Here is a 19,946-nt window from a genome sequence, read left to right as displayed (position 1 = left end):
AGATTCTGGTGAGGCTGCAATTGGAGTAATTTGCTCAGTGTTGGTCACCCTGCTATAGGAAAGATGTTATTGCACTGAAAACAGTTCAGAAGACATTAACAAGGATGTTGCAGGACTCGAGGGACTGAGTTATAGGGAGAGGTTGGACAGGCTAGGACTTTTTTCCTTGGAGCGTAGGAGACTGAGAGGTGATCTTCTAGAGGTGTATAAAATGATGAGGGGCATAGATAGGGTGAATGCGCTCAGGCTTTTTTCTCAGGGTTAAGGAATCAAGAATTAAATGGCATAGGCTTAAGGTGAGAGGGGAAAGATTTAATAGGAATTTGAGGGGCAACATTTACACAGAAGGTGCTACATATATGGAATGAGCTGCCAGGGGAAGTGGTTAAGGTCCTTAAAAGGCAATTGGACAGGTACATGGATAGGAGAGGTTTAGAAATGTGGGTAAATGGGACTAGCTTGGATGGGCATCCTGGTCGGTATGGATCAGATGGGCCGAAGGGTCTCCTTCCATGCTGTTTGACTCTATGACACACACACACACGCACATACGTACCCACAAGTACGCACAGGCTTCTCACAGTAAGGGGGTCAATATCCGTAGAGAGGGGAGAAGAAAATGACCACAATAAGAGAGATCATCTTGTTTCATCTCAGGTGAAGTGGGTCTCAATCATGCCACTGAATGCAGCATAAGTTCATTCAGAAAAGCTAGGAAGATAATCTCAAGATAATATCAGGTACAATATTCTTGATGGTTTGCAAGAATCCAGATTATGATTTCTTTAATGAGTTATGCAAAGATGACCTTTATCCACTACTCAATGAATCAGTAATTGGAGGATATAAATTGAAACTTGTCACCAAAATACTGAAAAGAGGAGTGGATGGATGTTTTCCACAGAAACGATACCAGGAATGGAACTGGAAGCAGAAACCCTGCAAGCAGAGAACTGGACAGAGAGCCTCCTGCAGAGAGAGCATAAGTGTCCTGTTCCCAAAATAAAGGGATCGTTTTGATAGTAACAAAGCTCATGCCACTTAGGTGGTCATAGTTGGACATCGGATTGGTCGGAGGGCCCAAGGTGAGGGCAAGACAAGCCACCTGATAAGTTTAAGGGAGTGAGTGATGATTTTGTCGGTGAAGTTTCCTCATGATTGATATCCTGACCATTAACATAACTACACAATTCATGCAGAATTTAAGAATGGAGTTCATCACAGAAACTTCACTTACTAGTTCATTATATGAATTTTAATTGCTCTTCCAGTGACTTTGAAAAAGAATATATACAGTTGTGTCAATGAGGGGAGTCTGCTGCAAATTCCATTCTGTTGTAATACTTGTGGTGAGCAGCAGAGTGCAGTAGATTACAGCTGCGGCAGCTGTTGGGTCACAATCACTCACTAGTGTTGAGGCTGCATTTTAATGACAGTCACCTACTCCAGTTTTACGGTCTGCATCAAGTGCCAACTATAAAGGTTCCTGTCTTCTGTATGAAGTAATCTTTACCTCACCCAGTACACCATTAACGTATTCCAAAGCTGTACACCCACTGGGAAAAAAAACCTAACGTCCTATGCAACACACACAAAATGCTGGAGGAACTCAGCAGGTCAGGCAGCATCTATGGAGGGAAATAAACAGCTGACATTTCAGGTCGAGACCCTTCATCAGGACTGGGAAGGAAGAGGGCAGAAGCTGCCTGACCTACTGAGTTCCTCCAGCATATTGTGTGTGTTGTTCCAGATTCCAGCATCTGCAGAATCTCTTGTATCTCCACCTAACATCTTATGTATTCTACTCTTGTAGAGTTTAAACCCAGGCTGGACCAATCTCAGAATCAGGTTTATTATCACTGACTTACATGTCATGAAATTTGTTGTTTTGCGGCAGAAGTGCAGTGCAAAGACATAAAATTACCATAAATCACAAAATAAATAAACAGTGCAAAAAAAGGAATAATGAAATAGTGATCATGGGTTCATGGACCGTTCAGAAATCTGATGGCGGAGGGGAAGAAGCTGTTCCTAACTCATTGATTGTGGGTCTTCAGGCACCTGTACCTCCTCCCCGATGGTTGTAACGAGAAGAGGGCACGTCCCGGATGGTGAGGGTCCTTAGTGATGGATGCTGCCTTCTTGAGGCACCGCCTCTTGAAGATGTCCTTGATGGGGGGGAGGGTTGTGCCCGTGATGGAGCTGGCTGAGTCTATAACCCTCTGCAGCCTCTTGCAGACCTGTGCATTGAAGCCTCCATACCAGGCTGTGATGCAACCAGTCAGAATGCTTCCACTGTACATCGATAGTCTTTGGTAACATACCAAATCTCCTTAAACTCCTAACAAAGTAGAGCCACTGGCGTGCCACCTCCATAACTGCATTAATGTGTTGGGCCCAGGATAGATCTCAACTGGTGTGCTTTTGTAGCCTTCTGTCAGGCTACCTCTGAAACCACAAGACTTTAAAGTAAACAGACCAAGGTCTTGAAGCTGAGGTCCACTCTCACAGCTCCATCATCCACTGTATCATCTGTCACTGGGATCCTAAACTGAGTGTAGACACTAGATACAGTCTGACCAGCAATCTATATGAAGCCAAAGTGGTATCCTCTGATTTATACTGATGGTCCATCAAAACAGAATATTTATCAACACTGGTGTGAACCTTAAATCTCTCTCCCTCTCTCTCTCTAAACTTGCTCAGTGTTGTTCCCATATGCAGTGCTGGCCCAATAACAGGGATGACATTATATTTATTTGGACATCATTTACCATCATGTAGTTGTCATCTTATAACCTTCTGAATCCTTTTGGATTTGACTTTAAACCTCTAATCCATGAACCATTGTGCAAATTTTTGAATCATCTGAAATTTACCATATTTCAAATGCCACTTTCCAGGTCATTAATATAGGTCATGGTAAGTATATACGAACACATAAATTAGGAAAAGGAGTAAACCCCTTGGCCCCTCAAGCTTTCTCCATTATTTAATAGAGAGCCACCAGCCAAAAGCCAGTAGCAGACCTGAGGCAGGTCCTGGGGTAAGCCATTGCTGACGTATCTCCAGGATGAAACAAGTGTCTTAATTACAGCTCTTGGAGAACGTGATTGGGGCCTGTTCTTAATACAACGTTTCTTATAAACTAGATTTTACTTTGTGATGTAATATAGTGTGCAGTATTTTAACAGAGGTTTTCTGTAAGTTCATGTGGGCAATGTGTACTGGATTTCCCTGCCTTCATCCTAGTATGTTCCTCTGTAAATTTTTGACACACAGGTTACTTCTTTAGAAGATGTGCTGTGTATTTCTAATGACTCTTCCCCTTTTTGATTCCCAGTAATGGAAATCAAGCCAATAGGCCATTGGTTCCCTGGTTGTGGTTTCCCCAGGTTTTTGGAAACTAGGAACTATATGAGCTAGATCCATCCCTGACTCTATTCAATTACTAAAGATGGGGGCAACTTGCTCACAGAGCACTTGTGCCATCTCTGATCAATGTCAGTTAGATACTCTCCAACAGCTCAGGCAGCATCTGTGGAAAGAGAAAGAGAAACAGAGTTAATATTTTGGGTTGAATACCCTCCATCACAACTGGCTGCTTCCCATCCCCCTTTATATTCCCTCTTATTCCATTGTGTTCAATCTTGATGAATGTGGTACCTTATCAAATGCCTTTTGTATGTCCTTATATACCACATCAACTACATTTCCCTCATTGATCCTTTCTGTTGTTTCATCAAAAAATTCTCTCAGTTTGTTTGACAAGATTCGACCTGCGGGCTTTCTCTAATCTATCCACACTTAGTACTAACAGTACCACTTCTGATGAAGGGTTGTCGACCTATAAATTTAGTGCAGTTTTTCTTTCCAAAGATGCTGCCTGATCTACTAAGTGTTTTATTTCAGTTCTACCATAATTTGATAACCAGTTTGAATAATCCTGAAGTAGTTTGTGCACTTCTAAATTATCTTCTGACATCTGATCTAGTTTAAGGACATTTGCTACTGCTGCTTCAATTAATCACCATTTTCCCCTCCAGATATTCATCAACTGCACTAATGCCTGTTTTTATCTCCATTAAAGGCACGAGAGACTCTCCCACTGTAGTTTCAGTTAAGTCAGTTTATAATGCTATTTAAAAATGAGCTGTAAATTCATCCAATGTCCTGGCCAACGTTCTTTCTTCCAGCAACACCACTATCTGGTCACATCCTGTTTGGGGAAGATTGCTGTGTGAAAACTCACTACTGAATTAGTCTAGAGAACAATGAATCAGCATCAAAAACAATTCCTTGGGTATAAAGTATTTTGGATTGTCTGAGGACATGAAAAATGTAAACTATGCTTTTTAGATGTTGCAATGGGGCATCCAGTTTAGTGTTATATGGAAACCACCTACTGCATTAATACATAGAGGGCACAAGTGTGTACAGATATCCAAGTGCACCCTAACTGGTGATAATGACTATTTTGGTAGTTGGCCTTCATCGGAAATCAACTCTTGCAGCTGAAGCCCAAAAATTTAGATACGAAGATCTGGGTGGAGCCGCTCATTTCAGAGACCGGGCTCATAAGGTCAGTGGTAGTGGCAAACCTGTTTGACGGTGTGCTGTGCTGCAGCTGGGAGTAAGGGGCTGCATAGGAGCTCACCATTTGGTGATGATTGACAGGGAGAGTGGAATTGGGAGCCGGAGACTGGTGCAGTGGTGTTGGGAGATGGGGGATTGAGTAACAGGCACCTGTCAGCAGTGGTGGTGAGGGAGAGGAGGATCAGAATTGGCAAAACCTCAGAGAACGTTAGGATCAGGAACCAGGAGCATATTGGAGGGGACCCGGATCAGGAGTGCGCAGCATAGCTGGGGATCGGAGGTGATGTGGGTCTCTGTAATTAAGGAAGGGTGCGCTTGCGTTGAAGGCAGTGTAGAGAAGGCTCACTAGGTTGATTCCTGGGATGCAGGGGGGTGTGTGTGGGGGGGGGGGTTGATGTGTGAGAGAAGTTGAGCAGGTTGAGCCTATACTCATTGGAAGTTAGAAAAATAAGAGACGATCTTAATGAAGCATATAAAATCAATAGGATGGATTCTGAGAGGATATTTCCACTAGAGGGGGGAACTAGCAGGATAATATTTGAATAAGGGGTCACCTTTATCAAAGGGAGATGTCTTTAATGTTAGTGCCTGTGGCAGTGCTGCAAATAAGTCTTTCATTGCGCCTGTGCATACATGTACTCGTGCATCTGACAATGAGCTCGACTTGACTTGACTTGAATTTCTTCTCTCAGAGGGTTGTGAACCTTTGCAATTCTCTACCCTAGAGGATTGTGAAGACAGACTCATTGATATATTCAAAGCGTTTAGTCAACAGATATTTAACCAACAAAGAAGCCAAGAGGTATGGGGAGAGAGTAGAAAAGTGGTGATCGGATCAGATCAAACATGGCCTTAATGAACGGCGGCGTAGTTTCAAGCAGCTGACTGGCCTCCTCCTGTTCCTATTTCTGAAGTGGTGGCCAGTGTGGTGACAAGAGCTGCAGCACATAAAGTCAGCTGAAACATCTTGAGACTTTACACACACACACACACACACACACACACACACACACACACACACACACACACACACACACACACACACACACACACACCATACACATTTATATAGTAATATAGTATACAAATTATTTGCAATTGATTGACTGCCAAAACAATAACGGATCACAAATGAAGATTGAAATTGTACATTTTGAAATGGTTATATTTAACAGGAATGTAGTTTAGCTGAGCATCCATTGAAGAGCCACCAATGATTTATGATGATGATGGATTAATCTCAAAAGGTTCAGAGTTTTTGCTGAAGGCTATTTACCGTGAGGGGAGGCTGGACCCAATAAGCACAGCAGACAAAGGCTCCACCATGACTTCCTCAGATATATTTATTTGAGTCATGTGATATAAATCGCTCAGTCAAATTTTGAGCATTACACTTTGATGTCACGTGCATTTGTGAAAATCTTTTGTGGTTGGTGGGATTATAAAACAGCAACTAATGAACAATAAAGGTTTGTCTGTTATTTATCTGAATTTTATTGCTAGAAAAAGGACGCTTCAGTTTTCAGGTACTGAGTCAGGTGCACAGCAAGGACAGTTGCAGTGATTCCCTGAACCCTGCCCGTGAAAACTGAGCTGCAGTCTAAGCAGAATATTCCTCTTCTGCACCCCTGCACCTCCTGACCTCACTAAGGAAAGTGAGGGAAACTCAATGTTTATACGAGTCATGAGACACCAATTTGCAATTATTAGATGGTCCATACTCTGGTGGAGAGTCCAAAACCAGTGGTGTTAAAATGGGGAAGAAGACAGAAAATAAAACTTCTCCGTTTTAACTGCTTCCCTGCACTTTGCTACAAGGCAGGTCAAATTCCCTCTGTGAAATTGAAACCCAGGATATTGATCAGAATGAGAGTTAAGTTCAAGGATTTACAGTCATCATCAATACCTCCAAAATGATGCAAAGCATTGTCTACCACTGTTTCTCAGAGAAAAGGGTGGAATGCATGTGTGATTAAATAGAAATAAACATCAAGGTTAAACCAGAGTTCACTGACATTAATTAAAAGAAATTGAACAAGCCAATGGAATTTGAACACAGCAGGATAATTGTTCCTATTAATAGAGCAGAAACACAATGTTAGCTGGAACTCAGGCAAATTAAACATGTTGTAAAAATAGCAATTGATATAACCCTTTTACTAAAATATCCACAGGCTCTTCACAAAAATTGACAATGAGTCACAGAAGGAGATACTGTGTTAGATCACACTGAAGGCCAGCCAGCAGGTCCATTGAGAACTGCTGGCTAGCTGCAGTGTGCACACTCGTGCTGTGTGGACTTCCACCCAAGTACTGAAGCACAGAGCTGCAGAGTGCGTTGGAGGTCAGGTGTGGATGCATCTGACTTCCCGCTATGTTCCTGGACTTGCCATTATCCATGGGTGTGCATCACAATCTGAGCTCCATATCTGGCCCGTTAGCCTTACCCTAGCCATAGATGGAGCATCCTTCCTTGCATCAACACACACAAAATGCTGGAGGAACTCAGCAGGTCAGGAAGCATCTATGAAGCGAAATGAACGGTCAACGTTTCAGGCCGAGACTCTGATAAAGTCCTGATGAAGGGTCTCGGCCCAAAACATCGACTGTTCATTTCCCTCCATAGGTGCTGCCTGACCTGCTGAGTTCCTCCAGCATTTTGTGTGTGTTGCTCCAGATTTCCAGTATCTGCAGAATCTCTTGTGTCTCCTTCCTTGCATGTCAACTTTCATGTGTCAACACACTGACATATCTCTGTACACCAGGACGTCATTTCAAAGATATTCTGTTTGCTAGTCTCCCCATCAAAATGAAAACCTCTCACTTTCCCACATTAAAATCCAACTTCTACCTTCCTGCTGCACAGTTGACCTGTCTGTATCCCCTTTTGCATCCTCCTGGGAATTCATTTTGTCACCTTGTTTTATCATCAGCACACCAGGTCTAAATAATTACAATAATAAAAAAATTAAGCACTGTACTGATCCTTGTGGCACCCCATGAATATTAGTCTGGCAGCCTGAAATCAACCCATCTATCCCTACTCGGCATTCCCTGGTTTGTAACCAATGCTCTGACCATGCCGGCGTGTCATCCCCAACCACATGCACTCTTATTCTCTGTTCTTATTTTACATAATGGCACTTTGTGTGGCTTCTTATCAAATGCTTTTTGAAAATCTAGATAAATTATTTGCACTGATTCTTCCTTATCTCTCAAAATTACATTCTCGAAAGTGTCCATTGGATTTGTCAAATGCTGTTTCAATTGCATAAAGCCATGCTGAGTCTGCCAAATCATCTTGGGCACTTTTAGTAAAGGATTCCAGCAAACATTAAACATCTGAAGGCAGACTAACTTGACTGCATTCCTTATTTTCACTTTCCCTCATTTTCGAATAGCATTTTTATGCTTCCTAACATTAAATACTCTCAGGCTGTTTAGAATTAGTGGAATTTTGGAAGATTGCCAATAATGCATCTATTGTATCCGTATCCACCTTTTTCGAGATTTTTGGTTGTCCAGCCTAGAAAATTTCCTGGCTTCTATCCCCTTACTTTCACAGTACATGTTTCTTTACTAATATTGATTACTTGAAGTCCCTCACTCTTGTTAGGCCCTTGGCTTCGTATATTTTCCGGCAAATTATTTGTGTGTTCCAGACAGATGCAAAATAATTGTTCATATCTCAGCCTATCCCCCACTATAATCTCCTGCTTCTACTCTAAGTAGAAGGCTCATGTTTACTTTCATTATTCTCTGTTTGTACATAGTTTGAACTAGTAGGGGCTCAGATACCCCTGATGATTATAGCACTGGAGGAGTGTACAGAGGAGGGAGGGATAAAATAAGGAGAGTAATTGAAAACAAGGATGAGGATTTTAAAATTGAAGGGATCCTCATTCAAGAGTGAAAGGGATTTGGTGAGAACAAGGTGAAAGGAATTCAGTGAGAACAGGGCGATAGGGATTTGGTGAGTTAGGAAATGAACAGCAGAGTCCTGGACAAGTCTCTACAGGATAGAGGATGGAATAGGCCACACTCGATGTCCAGTTCATGCTAACGTGCACTGCACACACTCCCAGGTAATGATCCCGCTCTTCACAGGTAGATTAGATGAGATGAGATTAGTTTGCTGACATTTATACCAGGGTGCATGAATTTCCTTGTTTGCTTGAAGCTCACAGAGGAAACATTATACATGGTGATGACAAATACAATGAGTACAACCACGAGCACAAAACAGTAGAATGGTGCAAAGATTATAGTGCAATCTGAAGTAGTGCAAAAAACGCTAATATGACAATTGCGGAATCAGTGAGAGAGGTAGAGTTAAGAGCAGCACCATTGGGAAGCGGGTATGAAAGTGGTGGTTGGTTCAGGAAGGATCAACAAAACGCTTAAAATATTCATCTGACCAGACATTCTATACTTTATAGTGGCGCAGTCTTTATTTCATTCAGTTTGCTATCCAGTGATACTTGTCGACAAACTTAGGGTGTGCACCTCAGGGTCATGCTCGGGTGTAATGCAGCCCATGGGAGAATGGTCTGTCCACAGTCAGTGCTCATTTGGGTGCTCAGGGGAATTTCCCCAGCGGGAAGAGGAGGAATAGGACATTATGGAATTGCATCCTTCCAAAATGCACGCTGCGGGGTCGTGGATTTTGTGGCAGTGTGTCTGCGGGCAGGGTTGCTCTCTCGCTACCAATGGCCATTCTTCGGCGTTTCCCCTTTAAGTGGTTCTCATTGCAATGTTGTTGCACTGACGTCAGGGCGTGCAGCAGCCGGGAGAGGGGGCGGTGCGCCCGGAGTCCCGGCAGCGCAACGAGCCGCTAGCACCGCGGCTGAAGGCAGCCGGAGATCAGCGCCCGATACCCGGGCCATCCTGATCCCTGATCCCGTGGCGCCAACAGCTCCTTCATTCATTGACTGGGAGTCAGCGGCACAGAGCGGTGCCAGCCCAGGACACAGTGTGACCTTCTGCGATACAATATTACAGATAGCCCATAGAGTACGTCTCCCCTGCATAGTTTGCCTCCGGTGGATACATTCTTGTTTAATGTTGCTTTCTCTCTCCCGGATATCGTTTCAATCTGTTATCTCTGGCTCTCGTAGGATGAGTGGTGGTGTGGTCGAGGAGCAGCCCGGGCTGAGTGTCAGCTCCCCGTCCGTGCCAGAAGCAGTTCACGCGGGAGAGGATGGCTTCAGGTGAGAATGGGACCGGCCACTGTCTCAGACCACATTACTGAGGGCACTCGCCCAATCACTCCTCCGTGTGATAGCATAAAAAAAATTGGAGCTGTATTTCATTGAATATATCGCCTCATCAATCCTTCGAGCCTTCTGTTCACTTCCCAAAGTATGAGTCAAATCACATCATATTTTTTGTGATTGTGAAATCCAACATGATAACCAACACCATTCCTCTGCACTGTTCTTCATGGGTCAACTCTCCCCCATCACCCCGCCCCCACCACTGCTTGGATGCCACAGTCAGTTCACCCACAGTCACCTCGAGGGCATCCTGGTCTCCATTCATGGTGGACAACACCCATACTGCCTGCCTTTACCTCATCACTGACCAGGGACATTAGCTGCGGTTTGTGGTCACCTCCCATCCCCGTGTTATCCACACCCAGCCCTGTTCCTCATCACTTTGTCTACCATTAGCAGAGATGATGTGGAGCTTTCTATAACGGAGTCTTCAGGATCAGGCTTATTATCACTGACATACAGTATGTCATGAAATTTGTGGTTTTGCGACAGCAGTACAGTGCAAAGATGTAAAATTATCATAAATTACAAAAATTAATGTGTAAAAGAGGAATAACGAGGTAGTGTTCATGGGCCATTCAGAAATCTGATGGCGGGGTGGAAGGAGCCGTTCCTGAAACATTGAGTGTGGGTCTTCAGGCTCCTGTACCTCCTCCCCGATGTTAATAACGTGAAGAGGGCATGTCCTGGGTGGTGAGGGTCCTCAGTGATGGATGCTGCCTTCTTGAGGCATTGCCTCTTGAAGATGACCTCGATGGTGGGGAGGGTTGTGCCCGTGATGGAGCTGGCTCAGTCTACAACCCTCTGCAGCCTTTCTGGGCAAGACTGAAACCATCAGGTCATCTTTGACTGAAGGCACTGTACTCTCGCTTGTGACTTCATTCCCACCTGGGTCATGTGCAGAGACTATTATAATGTTACATTTTAGGTATCGTGTTTAACCCTAGCCTGGGTTTTGAACCTTGTTTAATATCCATTACCACATTTACTTCTGCTGGTTGATTTCTTAGGTAACTCCACCGAGCACGGCCCCCATGCTGCTTAAATCCTCATTTATGCCTTTCCCGTCTAAAATGATTTCTACAGTAACATCCCCATGGAACTCGTCACCACCATTCTACACCACTTCATTCAAGGCTCCACCAACCATGCCCTTTCCTACAGGAATACCACATGACCTCTATGCTTGTCGAACTCCATAATTTCTCTATCCACTTACACCTTCCCCTAGCAGGTTAATATCAAAATCTGAGTCTCGATCGCAAATCCCTCCACATATCCCACTCTATCTCTCTAGTCTTTCTCTGGTATTGAATTGAGTCAGCTGTTAACTCTCTTTCCCCTGAGCAGTAATTTTGTGGCAAGAATGTGTAATTGGTTAGACTGTAGGTGGCACAGAGCAGGGATTGAAAGAATATACTTTGATTGGTGGTTCCTGACGTGCACTGTTCTTCAGGAAGCTGTTAGTTTTTCACCATACAGTAATGACTAGCTTGAAGAAATATAAAGGTGCAGATCCAAGATTCCAGGTTACAATGTTGGAAGATGCAATTAATTTTTGTAGTTGGGAGCAGGAAGTTACAGCAGGAAATCGGAGACTGAGCTAATGACCAAAACTGAGAAGTGTAATTTTCTGTACAGAAGTATACAAGTAAGTATGGAGAAGAGATATTCGAATTTTCAGATGCACAAATCATTAAAATCTAGTTTGAAGACAAAAGAGACTGCAGATGCTGGAACCTAGAACAAATAACACAGCACTGGAAAAACTCAGCGGCTTAAGCAGCATCTGTGGAGGCAAAAGGTGTGTCTATGTTTCAGATCAAGTTCCTGCATCAGGACTGAGAGGGAACAGGAAAGATTGGCACTGTACGTGAGGGTGGGGGGTCGGGTGGGATAGAGGCTGGTGGGTGATAGGTGGAACCAGATGGGGAGGGGATGATGGGCAGATGGAGTCAGGAGGACGGGGCGAATGGGAGGGATGAACAGAGGAGGAAAACGAGGTATGCGGGGATTGTGTGTGGAGGAGGACTCCAGGGGTGTGGGTTACCTCAATCAGGAGAATCCGAACCCAAGTGGGACATGAGATGTTGTTCAACCAGTTTGCGTTTGGCCTCTGTAGCAATGGAGAAGGCTGAGGACAAACAAGCTGGTGTGGCAGGTGGCAACTGAAAGCTCGAGATGGCCATCGTGGACAGATTGCCTCTATCGATGCTGCTTGACCTGTTGAGTTCTTCCAGCATTCGGTAGTTTGTACTAAAATCTGGCTCATGGGATAGAAAAAGTAATTACAAAAGCCATTAGAATGTTGGTGTTTATCTGAAGAAATGTTTTCCAATACAAAGAACACTGAGGTCAGGTTGACCTTACGGCTGATCTTATCTCTTTTTTTTTGCCTTTGTTTCATTATCTGCATACAACTTGCTTGAGCTTTGTTGTGTCATCATGAATCATTTTCAACGGCTTTTTCAGTTGAAAGTATCACGTTCCATCTTGTGGTTAGGCTGATGTTTTTTTTAGATTTGTCTTAGGCGATTCTATACGTGTGAAGTAGCCACCATGAGAGCACTTGCCAAGCTTCAGCTCACTTTATAAAGACTCTTTGGATGGTTGAGTGTGAGGCAATAGTTCCCAAGCACTCGTGTCTGCAATATGCACAAGCAGGATTGTCCTGGTAGGCCCATTGTTCCAGTATGTTCATAACGCATGGAATCCATCCCTTCCGATCGTGACTGTTTTTTCTCCTCTTCTCCATTCTCCTCCTATCTACTTCTGCAAAACCTCTGACTGATGCTCTCCACCACATTAACGGTTTTCTGCTTTCTTTCCCTAATTCTCCTATTTTCACTCTGAACATCTAATCCCTCTACTCCTCCATTCCCCACCAGGATTACTTCAGCACCCTTTGCTTCTTCCCTGAACAACTAATACCCCTCCACCATCCTCCTTCACCAGGCTGAACTTATTCTCAAGTTCTGCAACAACTCCCCTGACTCAGTGTACGTATTCCAAACATGGAGCTTGTATAGGTATCAGCAATGCCTATCTCCTTGTGGGATTTATGGAAAATCTTTTTGTTTCATCCCAATTCAGGTCCTCTCCTTGACTTCTTTCTCTGGTACATTGATTGTGTGCCAGTGCTGCCTCCTGCCCTCGCTATGGATTAGAAATTTTCACTGACTTTGCTGTCAGTTTCCATTCTGTTCTCACTTTCCTGTGGTCCAACTTCAACTCTTCCCTTCCTCCACTTCAGCGGGTAGTATCCACAATTAACCCATGGATCCCCACAGCTTCCTTGACCATTACTCCTTGCAACCTACAACCTGTAAGAACTTTATTCCATTCTCCCAGTTTCTCTGTTTTTGTCAGATGTGTTCTGATCGTGCCACCTTCCATACCAACATGTTTTTCTCTTCCCTTAACCATGGATTCCCCTCCACCATCGATGACTCTCTTCACATAGTTGACGAAGTGTTTTCCATTCCCCACATTTCTGGTCTCAACCCTTCTCCTCCCACTCAGAATCGTTACATGGTTCCCCTTGTTCTCACCTTAAATCACATCGATCTTCATATTAAGTGCATCGTCCTCTGTCGTTTCCTACCTCTCTCTCTCCAGACAAATCTCCCTGTTTTAGCTTTCTAAAGGGATCCTTCTGAATTGGACATTTTGTGTCACTCTTCCATATTCACAAATGCCCACTATCCTTTCCCTGGCACCTTCCTGTGCAACTGCAGAAGATGCAACATCCAGTCTTTTACCACCTTTCTTCCAACCACCTAGGCCCCAAGCACTATCTCCAGGTGAACAGTGATGTCGCTCTTTCTTAGTTATGAACTGGATTTACTACTCATTATATAGTGTCCTCTGAATGGTGGAGACCAAATGCAGCTTGGATATTTACTTTGTGTAACACTTCCCTTCACTCCACATTCATGAGGCTGAGCTTCTGGTCACTCAACATTTTAATTTTTCATCCCATGCCCTCCCTGACATTTCTGAACTCACGTCAAAACGCAAAAAGCCCAAACTCTGACAGAAATCTTGAAGAGCCCTTGTCTTATATTTTAGTCATGAATTGACAAGGGAGAAATTTTATGCAGTTAACACCCAAGCTTTGGTGCTCAAGAAACCTTTATCTCACTGATGTATGAACAAAAAGACAGCAACAGCAGCCCCTTATCAGTGAGTGCGCATCATTTGCTGTTGAACTTATGAGTTTATCTGGCACATCATTCAGAACAAACTTGTGGGTCAAATGGCCTCCTTCCATGCTTTAACTGTTCTCAGATTCATTCTGCAAAAAACTTCCTGCTTTGTATCAGCATTTTTATAAACACAGATTGAGAATAGATTATCAGTTTATAGCCCATAAAGTTTGGTTATTTATTTACTATTGCTTTTTAAAGATATTATCAAAGCCTGTAAAGAAATCAAAAATATAAAACTAAGTGGAATGCAAACCTCATTCTATTCTTAATAAGGTCAAAGCAGGTAAATGGTCACAATGAATGTCTTGATTCTTAGCAGTGTGGGGGATCAGAGGGATCTTGGGGTCCAAGTCCATAGATCCCTCAAAATTGCCGTGCAAGTTGATAGGGTGGTTAAGAAGGCATAGGATGTGCAGGCCTTCATTAGCTGGGGGATTTAGTTCAAGAGCTGCAAGGTAATGTTGCAGCTCTATAAAACCCTGGTTAGACCACACTTAGAGTATTATGTTCAGTTCTGGCCACCCAATTATAGGCTTTGTGGAAGCTTTGGAGAGGGTGCAGTGGAGATTTATCAGGATGCTGCCTGGATTAGAGAACATGTCTTATGAGGAAAGGTTGAGCGAGCTAGGGCTTTTCTCTTGGGAACGATGCAGGATGGGAGGCGACTTCATAGAGGTGTATAAAGTTATAGAGTGGACAGCCAGCACCTTTTTCCCAGGGTGGCAATGGCCAATAGCAGAGGACATCCGTTTAAGGTGAGTGGGGGAAAGTTTAGGGGAGATGTCAGAGGTCAGTTTTTTACACAGAGAGTGGTGGGTGCCTGGGATGCACTGCCGGGGTCGTGGTGGAGGCTGTTACAAGAGGGACATTTAAGAGACTTTTAGATAGGCGCATGGATGCAAGAAAAATGGAGGGTTATGGGCTGTGTAAGAGGGAAGGATTAGCTTGATCATGGAGTAGGTTTATATTGGTCGGCAAAACATCATAGGCCGAAGGGCCCATATTGTGCCGTACTGTTCCATGTTCTTTGTTCTAAATTAGTCCTGAGCTCCTTCAGTGGTGGAATAGAGTCAATGGTCTCCTGTCCTTTGTATACTCAACTGTGGTTTCTACAGTCATCTCCCCATCCAACTTATCCGATTCTCTTACTGCAAGCTTGTAACCAAATCAGGTAAGTTAGAACATAGAACATAGAACAATTACAGCACAATTCAGGCCTTTCAGCCCACAAAGCTGTGCCGAACATGTCCCTACCCTAGAACTTACTAGGCTTACCCATAGCCCTCTATGTTACTCAGCACCATATACCGATCTAACAGTCTCTTGAAAGACCCTATCGTATCAGCCTCCACCACCGTTTCCGGCAGCCCACTCCACGCACTATTGTGCCCGCCTCGACCACTTCCTCTGGCAGCTCATTGCAGGTACTCACTACCTTCTGTGTAAAGAAGTTACTGTTTGTGGTGTTTTTAATTTTTTTAATATTTAGTTAAGTTACCTAGGTCTATTTGAATTATTTTTTAAATGTACTTGGCAATCAGGGAAACTTAAAAATGGTTCAAATGCCCTTGAAAGTGGTGATCAGTCAAAGGTTGTCAGAGCTTTCTCAAGGCGGAGCCTCACTGAAAAGTCACCTGAGACCTATTGGCCCTTGGAGTGGGCGAGGTGGATACTTTAGCTGTCAGATCTGGGCAGAGGGCTGGGTCCAGCACAATCTGGCCCAATATTACAAGGAACTAGCCTGTCTTCTGTCTTGGTCTTGTAACCATTTGCGGAACTGAAACCTTTGTGCATGTCATAACACAATAATTGGGATAACCATGATGTTGTATGCTAATCAATATTAGAATTATTTCATAATTTATGTAATAAAAGCTACAGATTAAAAATCCTGTGTATTTTGCATTTAACACTTTGAAAGTCTTAACACAAAAGTCTACTGCTTTTGTGATCAGCTCGAACTTTGCTGGAACCAACCACATTTAAAAAGTACTTGGATGAGCACAAAGAGTCATAACTGGTAGGAATGTGGACTGAGACCGGGGAAGTGGGATTAATCTATGGTTTATTTTTGGCTGGCATGGGCATGATGGGCTGAATGGCTTTTGTCTGTTCATAAATTTCTATGCGTCTATGATCCTAAAAGAGCTGTCCATCAGGATTGAATTTGCTTGATCAGCATTATTCTCCCTGGTCACATTTGGACGGTTTGCGTAGACCCAGATGTGACATTGCATCTTTTGTCCTCGTTGGTTCACCACCACACTGGATGAATTTACCCAACAAAACATCAAATGAAGGAAGTGATCTTAAAATGCACATGCAGGCAGTCCCTGTGTTATGTAACAGTTCTGTCTCTGAGAACTATCTGTAAGTTGATTTCTCTCTAAGTCAGTAACATCTGTTTTCTCTTGCTACCCATATTGTATTGCTGTACATCCACTTGTCATAATTCTTTCATCAAATATTCCCCCTGACAGTACTCGCAATTAAACTAATGGAATATATGCTGAATCCAGTAATTAATGACTATCACACAATATTTTATTATTACTATTTGAAAAATGCTTTAAATGGAACGGGAGAATTTGTGTAAAGTCAGATTTCCGTAAGCCAGATCATCCGTAAACCAGGGAGCCTGTTCCTTCTAAATCCAGTTCTAGTTCCAGCTTCTGTTACTCTGACAATGTAAGTTCCTTGAAACTTCAGTTTAGCCTCATTTTGCTAGCACTTCACTCTGCCCCAGCAAGTCCTCTCTGAGTTTTTTTTACAGCTGATCAAATCACAGGAAACATTTTGTTTAATTTTGCTGTGTAGTCAGTGGTCTACTCACTACACATCTCTGTCAGTATGTGTCTGCAGAATGCGAATCAGAAGAGGCAAGTGATCTGCTATCAACCCATTTACATTGACATCAAAAGTTAAAATGACCCCCACTGAGTACACATGATCTCATAAAGCAGGCAGCAGGACAGATTTTCCTAATGGTGGTTTGTTAATCAGATGTCCTCAGACTTAAGCATTTTTGTACAGAACAGACAGAATTGGGTCCAGTAGCAATGACAGTGAATAGGATAGAGATCTCAGAGGAATGTTCTAGAATTGTGTTCGGACTGAGATGTATCCTTGAAATCTTATCCAAAGGAATGACTGTGTGAAAGTACAAATCGAGCAGCCCCTTCCCTGGGATACCTTTAAAATCACTGTGGTAAATTAAATTCTAAGGTGTCAGGTTGTTGTGGGTCTGTCACAGGAATGTTGCTTTAAATTTATCAGGGTGTGAGTTTAAAAAAAATTGTGTATTTCTTCCCCTGGTGCTGGAACAGAATAAAATCGTATGTGTGTGTGGTGTGTGCATGTGTGTGTGTGGTGTGTGCATATGTGTGTGGTGTGTGCATGTGTGTGTGGTGTGTGCGTGTGTGTGGTGTGTGCGCGCGTGTGTGTGGTGTGCACGTGTGTGGTGTGCGTGTGTGGTGTGCGTGTGTGGTGTGCGTGTGTGGTGTGCGTGTGTGGTGTGCGTGTGTGTGTGGTGTGTGTGTGTGGTGTGCGTGTGTGAGTGTGCAAAGTCTGTGGGAGAGTGTAAACAATGTCAGCTAGTAAAGTGAATCTGTGTCTGTTCTTGCTCTTCTGACTCACCGTGACCATTGATCAGTTGGAATATCCTGACTGATTTAAATCTGCTCATTTATATGGCTGTAATAATTGAATCATTTTGACTGAGTTATGGTAGTCCTGGATTGTAAATCAGTTTCTATGGTTGGAGCATGTAATCTAGGCTGATACTGCAGTGCACAACTGATGGGGCGTATCTCTCAGGTGATATGTTACGTCTGCTCTTTTGGATGAACATAAAAGATCTTATGATTCTATTTCTGAAAGAGTAGAGAATTCTCCTGGTGTCTCAACTGCCATTCTTTCCCTAATCAGAAAGGCAATTTAGTCCCTTGCTATTTATGAGACCTTGTTGTGTGCTCATTGGGATATTTGTATACATTGCAGTGACAGTTCCACCTCAAAGTAATTAATTGGCTATCGAGCAGTTTGCATTTATTTTGGAGCATGATAAGAATAGTCCATAAATGAAATTTCTTTTCCTTTGGGTTTCTATCACTTTTTGTGTCAGTCCCTGTTATTCTCTGTCACCATGTATGTCACAGGATTGGAAGATGGATCCATATGCATAAGGCCATTGGCCCCATCTGAACACATTGAGCTGGATCAAATCTATACCTTGCTAAATAATTTCAGAGCTCTAACTTTGCTTCACCATTCCACCTGTTTAAGACGAGGGATAACATCCTGATGTTATTCCTTATATGAGGAGTAACTTCCTGACACCAGTCCAATTTACCTTCAGCCAGTTTCAACCAGAATCTCCTTGACCTGCTGTCAAAGATTTCTGTGGATTCTGGATTTTCTACTGGTCAAAACATTTAATGACAGGCATGTATTTATGAGGCACCCTTTCTGCCACTTCCTGCCACGACTGAAGAGACCAACTTTACCCAACCTCTGCTCAAAACTAATTGCTCCAACACAGAGAAGCAGCTTCACAGTTATTGGCTGAACTGCCATCATGGCTTGAGTGTCTCGGTCACTGTACATAGGGTCTAGTCTGACTGCATCATTGCTGAATTAATTGTGATGTCTTTTAACCGGTACTCATTCTCACTTTGCCCAGCAATCGATTTCTTTCCATTCAACGTGTTAAGGTTTGAGTGTAGTAACATCCCTAGATCACTTTCAAAATCAATCTTCAGCTGCTTTAACATTACGCGGTGCATATAATGTAATGTGCTGGTTCTTTGGATTCTGACTCCCACTGATTATTTGTACTTTTGTGTGCATATGTGTCTTCTGCTTGCATTCACACTTTTTTTCTCTGTGGTTCTGTCTGTGTGCTTCATTGGTAGAATTTGGTTTATAATTTTTCTGAGTGCCCTTCATCTCTGGGAATCCGTCTTATTTTCGTTCTTGCTTGTGTTTGCATTTCTGATTCGTTCTACCTGTTATCACACTGTTCAACCTTAATGGGCATTGCCACTGAGCTCGAACTTGTTTAAAGTCAAATCTGGGAACTTCCTGCCACGGAGGGTCAACTGATCACTGCCTCAACCACCTCCTCCACAGTGAAGTTTGTGTTTATATATTGACTGCAGAGTTGGTAAGAATTGGGCTTGCTTATGTTGCTTTCCATACTAGAGCAGACAGTCATCGTCTTGTTTCACAGGTGAATGATGATTACAGAGGGTTGTTAGTGCTGGAATTTACTTCATCAAGGCTTAAGTAAGAAGAGGGAACTATTTGATATTGCAATTTTTTTCAAATACTGATCTGCTTCCATCACTGTCAACTATCCTTGGAGTCCAGTATCCTGTTGTCACTGTTTGTGCTAAAGAAGGACTCTGTGCAATGAATAATTCAAGTACCATCTGGCAGTGCACAGTATCAACAACTGTCTGCACTCTGTGGTGTGCAACAGAGTCTGGGGATGATTGTAGGCTGGAGACATGAGGGCCCTTGGTACTTCTAGAGAGATGAACATCTGTCGTCTGGGACCATTTGGGGAGCCACCCATTGCTCACCAACATTATCTTTATCAGAAACAGAAAGTCAACACCTCCTGAGACAATACTGCCTTCCAGTTTGACTGCAGCTTTTGAATATGCAACGCTGTAGTTAGCCATGTGGTCTGTTGCTGTCACCTGATAAGGAAAGAACTAAGAATAGTTCCACAGTGTCAAGCGAAAAAGGACGGAAAAGGCTAAGCCAGAAACAGAGCCTCAAGGGGATGGATGTTGCTTTTAGACTGTACACAGTTTCAGCCAGAGATCAGCTCTGGGTCATGTTTCTCACCCAGGCT

At 43.2% G+C, this 19,946-nt stretch overlaps 1 protein-coding gene across 1 annotated transcript in view; it reads left to right on the top strand.

Annotated features, from left to right (window-relative positions):
* Window positions 1-9,364: 9,364 nt before the first annotated feature.
* The window catches only part of inpp5jb (inositol polyphosphate-5-phosphatase Jb), a 65,497-nt gene continuing 54,915 nt past the window's right edge, over window positions 9,365-19,946 (top strand). The window contains exons 1-2 of the mRNA XM_052032375.1: window positions 9,365-9,609; window positions 9,714-9,806. Of these exons, the coding sequence (XP_051888335.1) occupies window positions 9,715-9,806 (92 nt within the window). The 5' untranslated portion in view covers window positions 9,365-9,609; window position 9,714. The remainder of the gene's footprint in view (window positions 9,610-9,713; window positions 9,807-19,946) is intronic.

Source organism: Pristis pectinata, chromosome 17 (assembly GCF_009764475.1).
Source record: "Pristis pectinata isolate sPriPec2 chromosome 17, sPriPec2.1.pri, whole genome shotgun sequence".
NCBI classification, from domain to species: Eukaryota; Metazoa; Chordata; class Chondrichthyes; order Rhinopristiformes; family Pristidae; genus Pristis; species Pristis pectinata.
The sequence above is the reverse complement of the archived record's forward strand: the minus strand, read 5'-3'. Positions and strand labels throughout refer to the sequence as shown.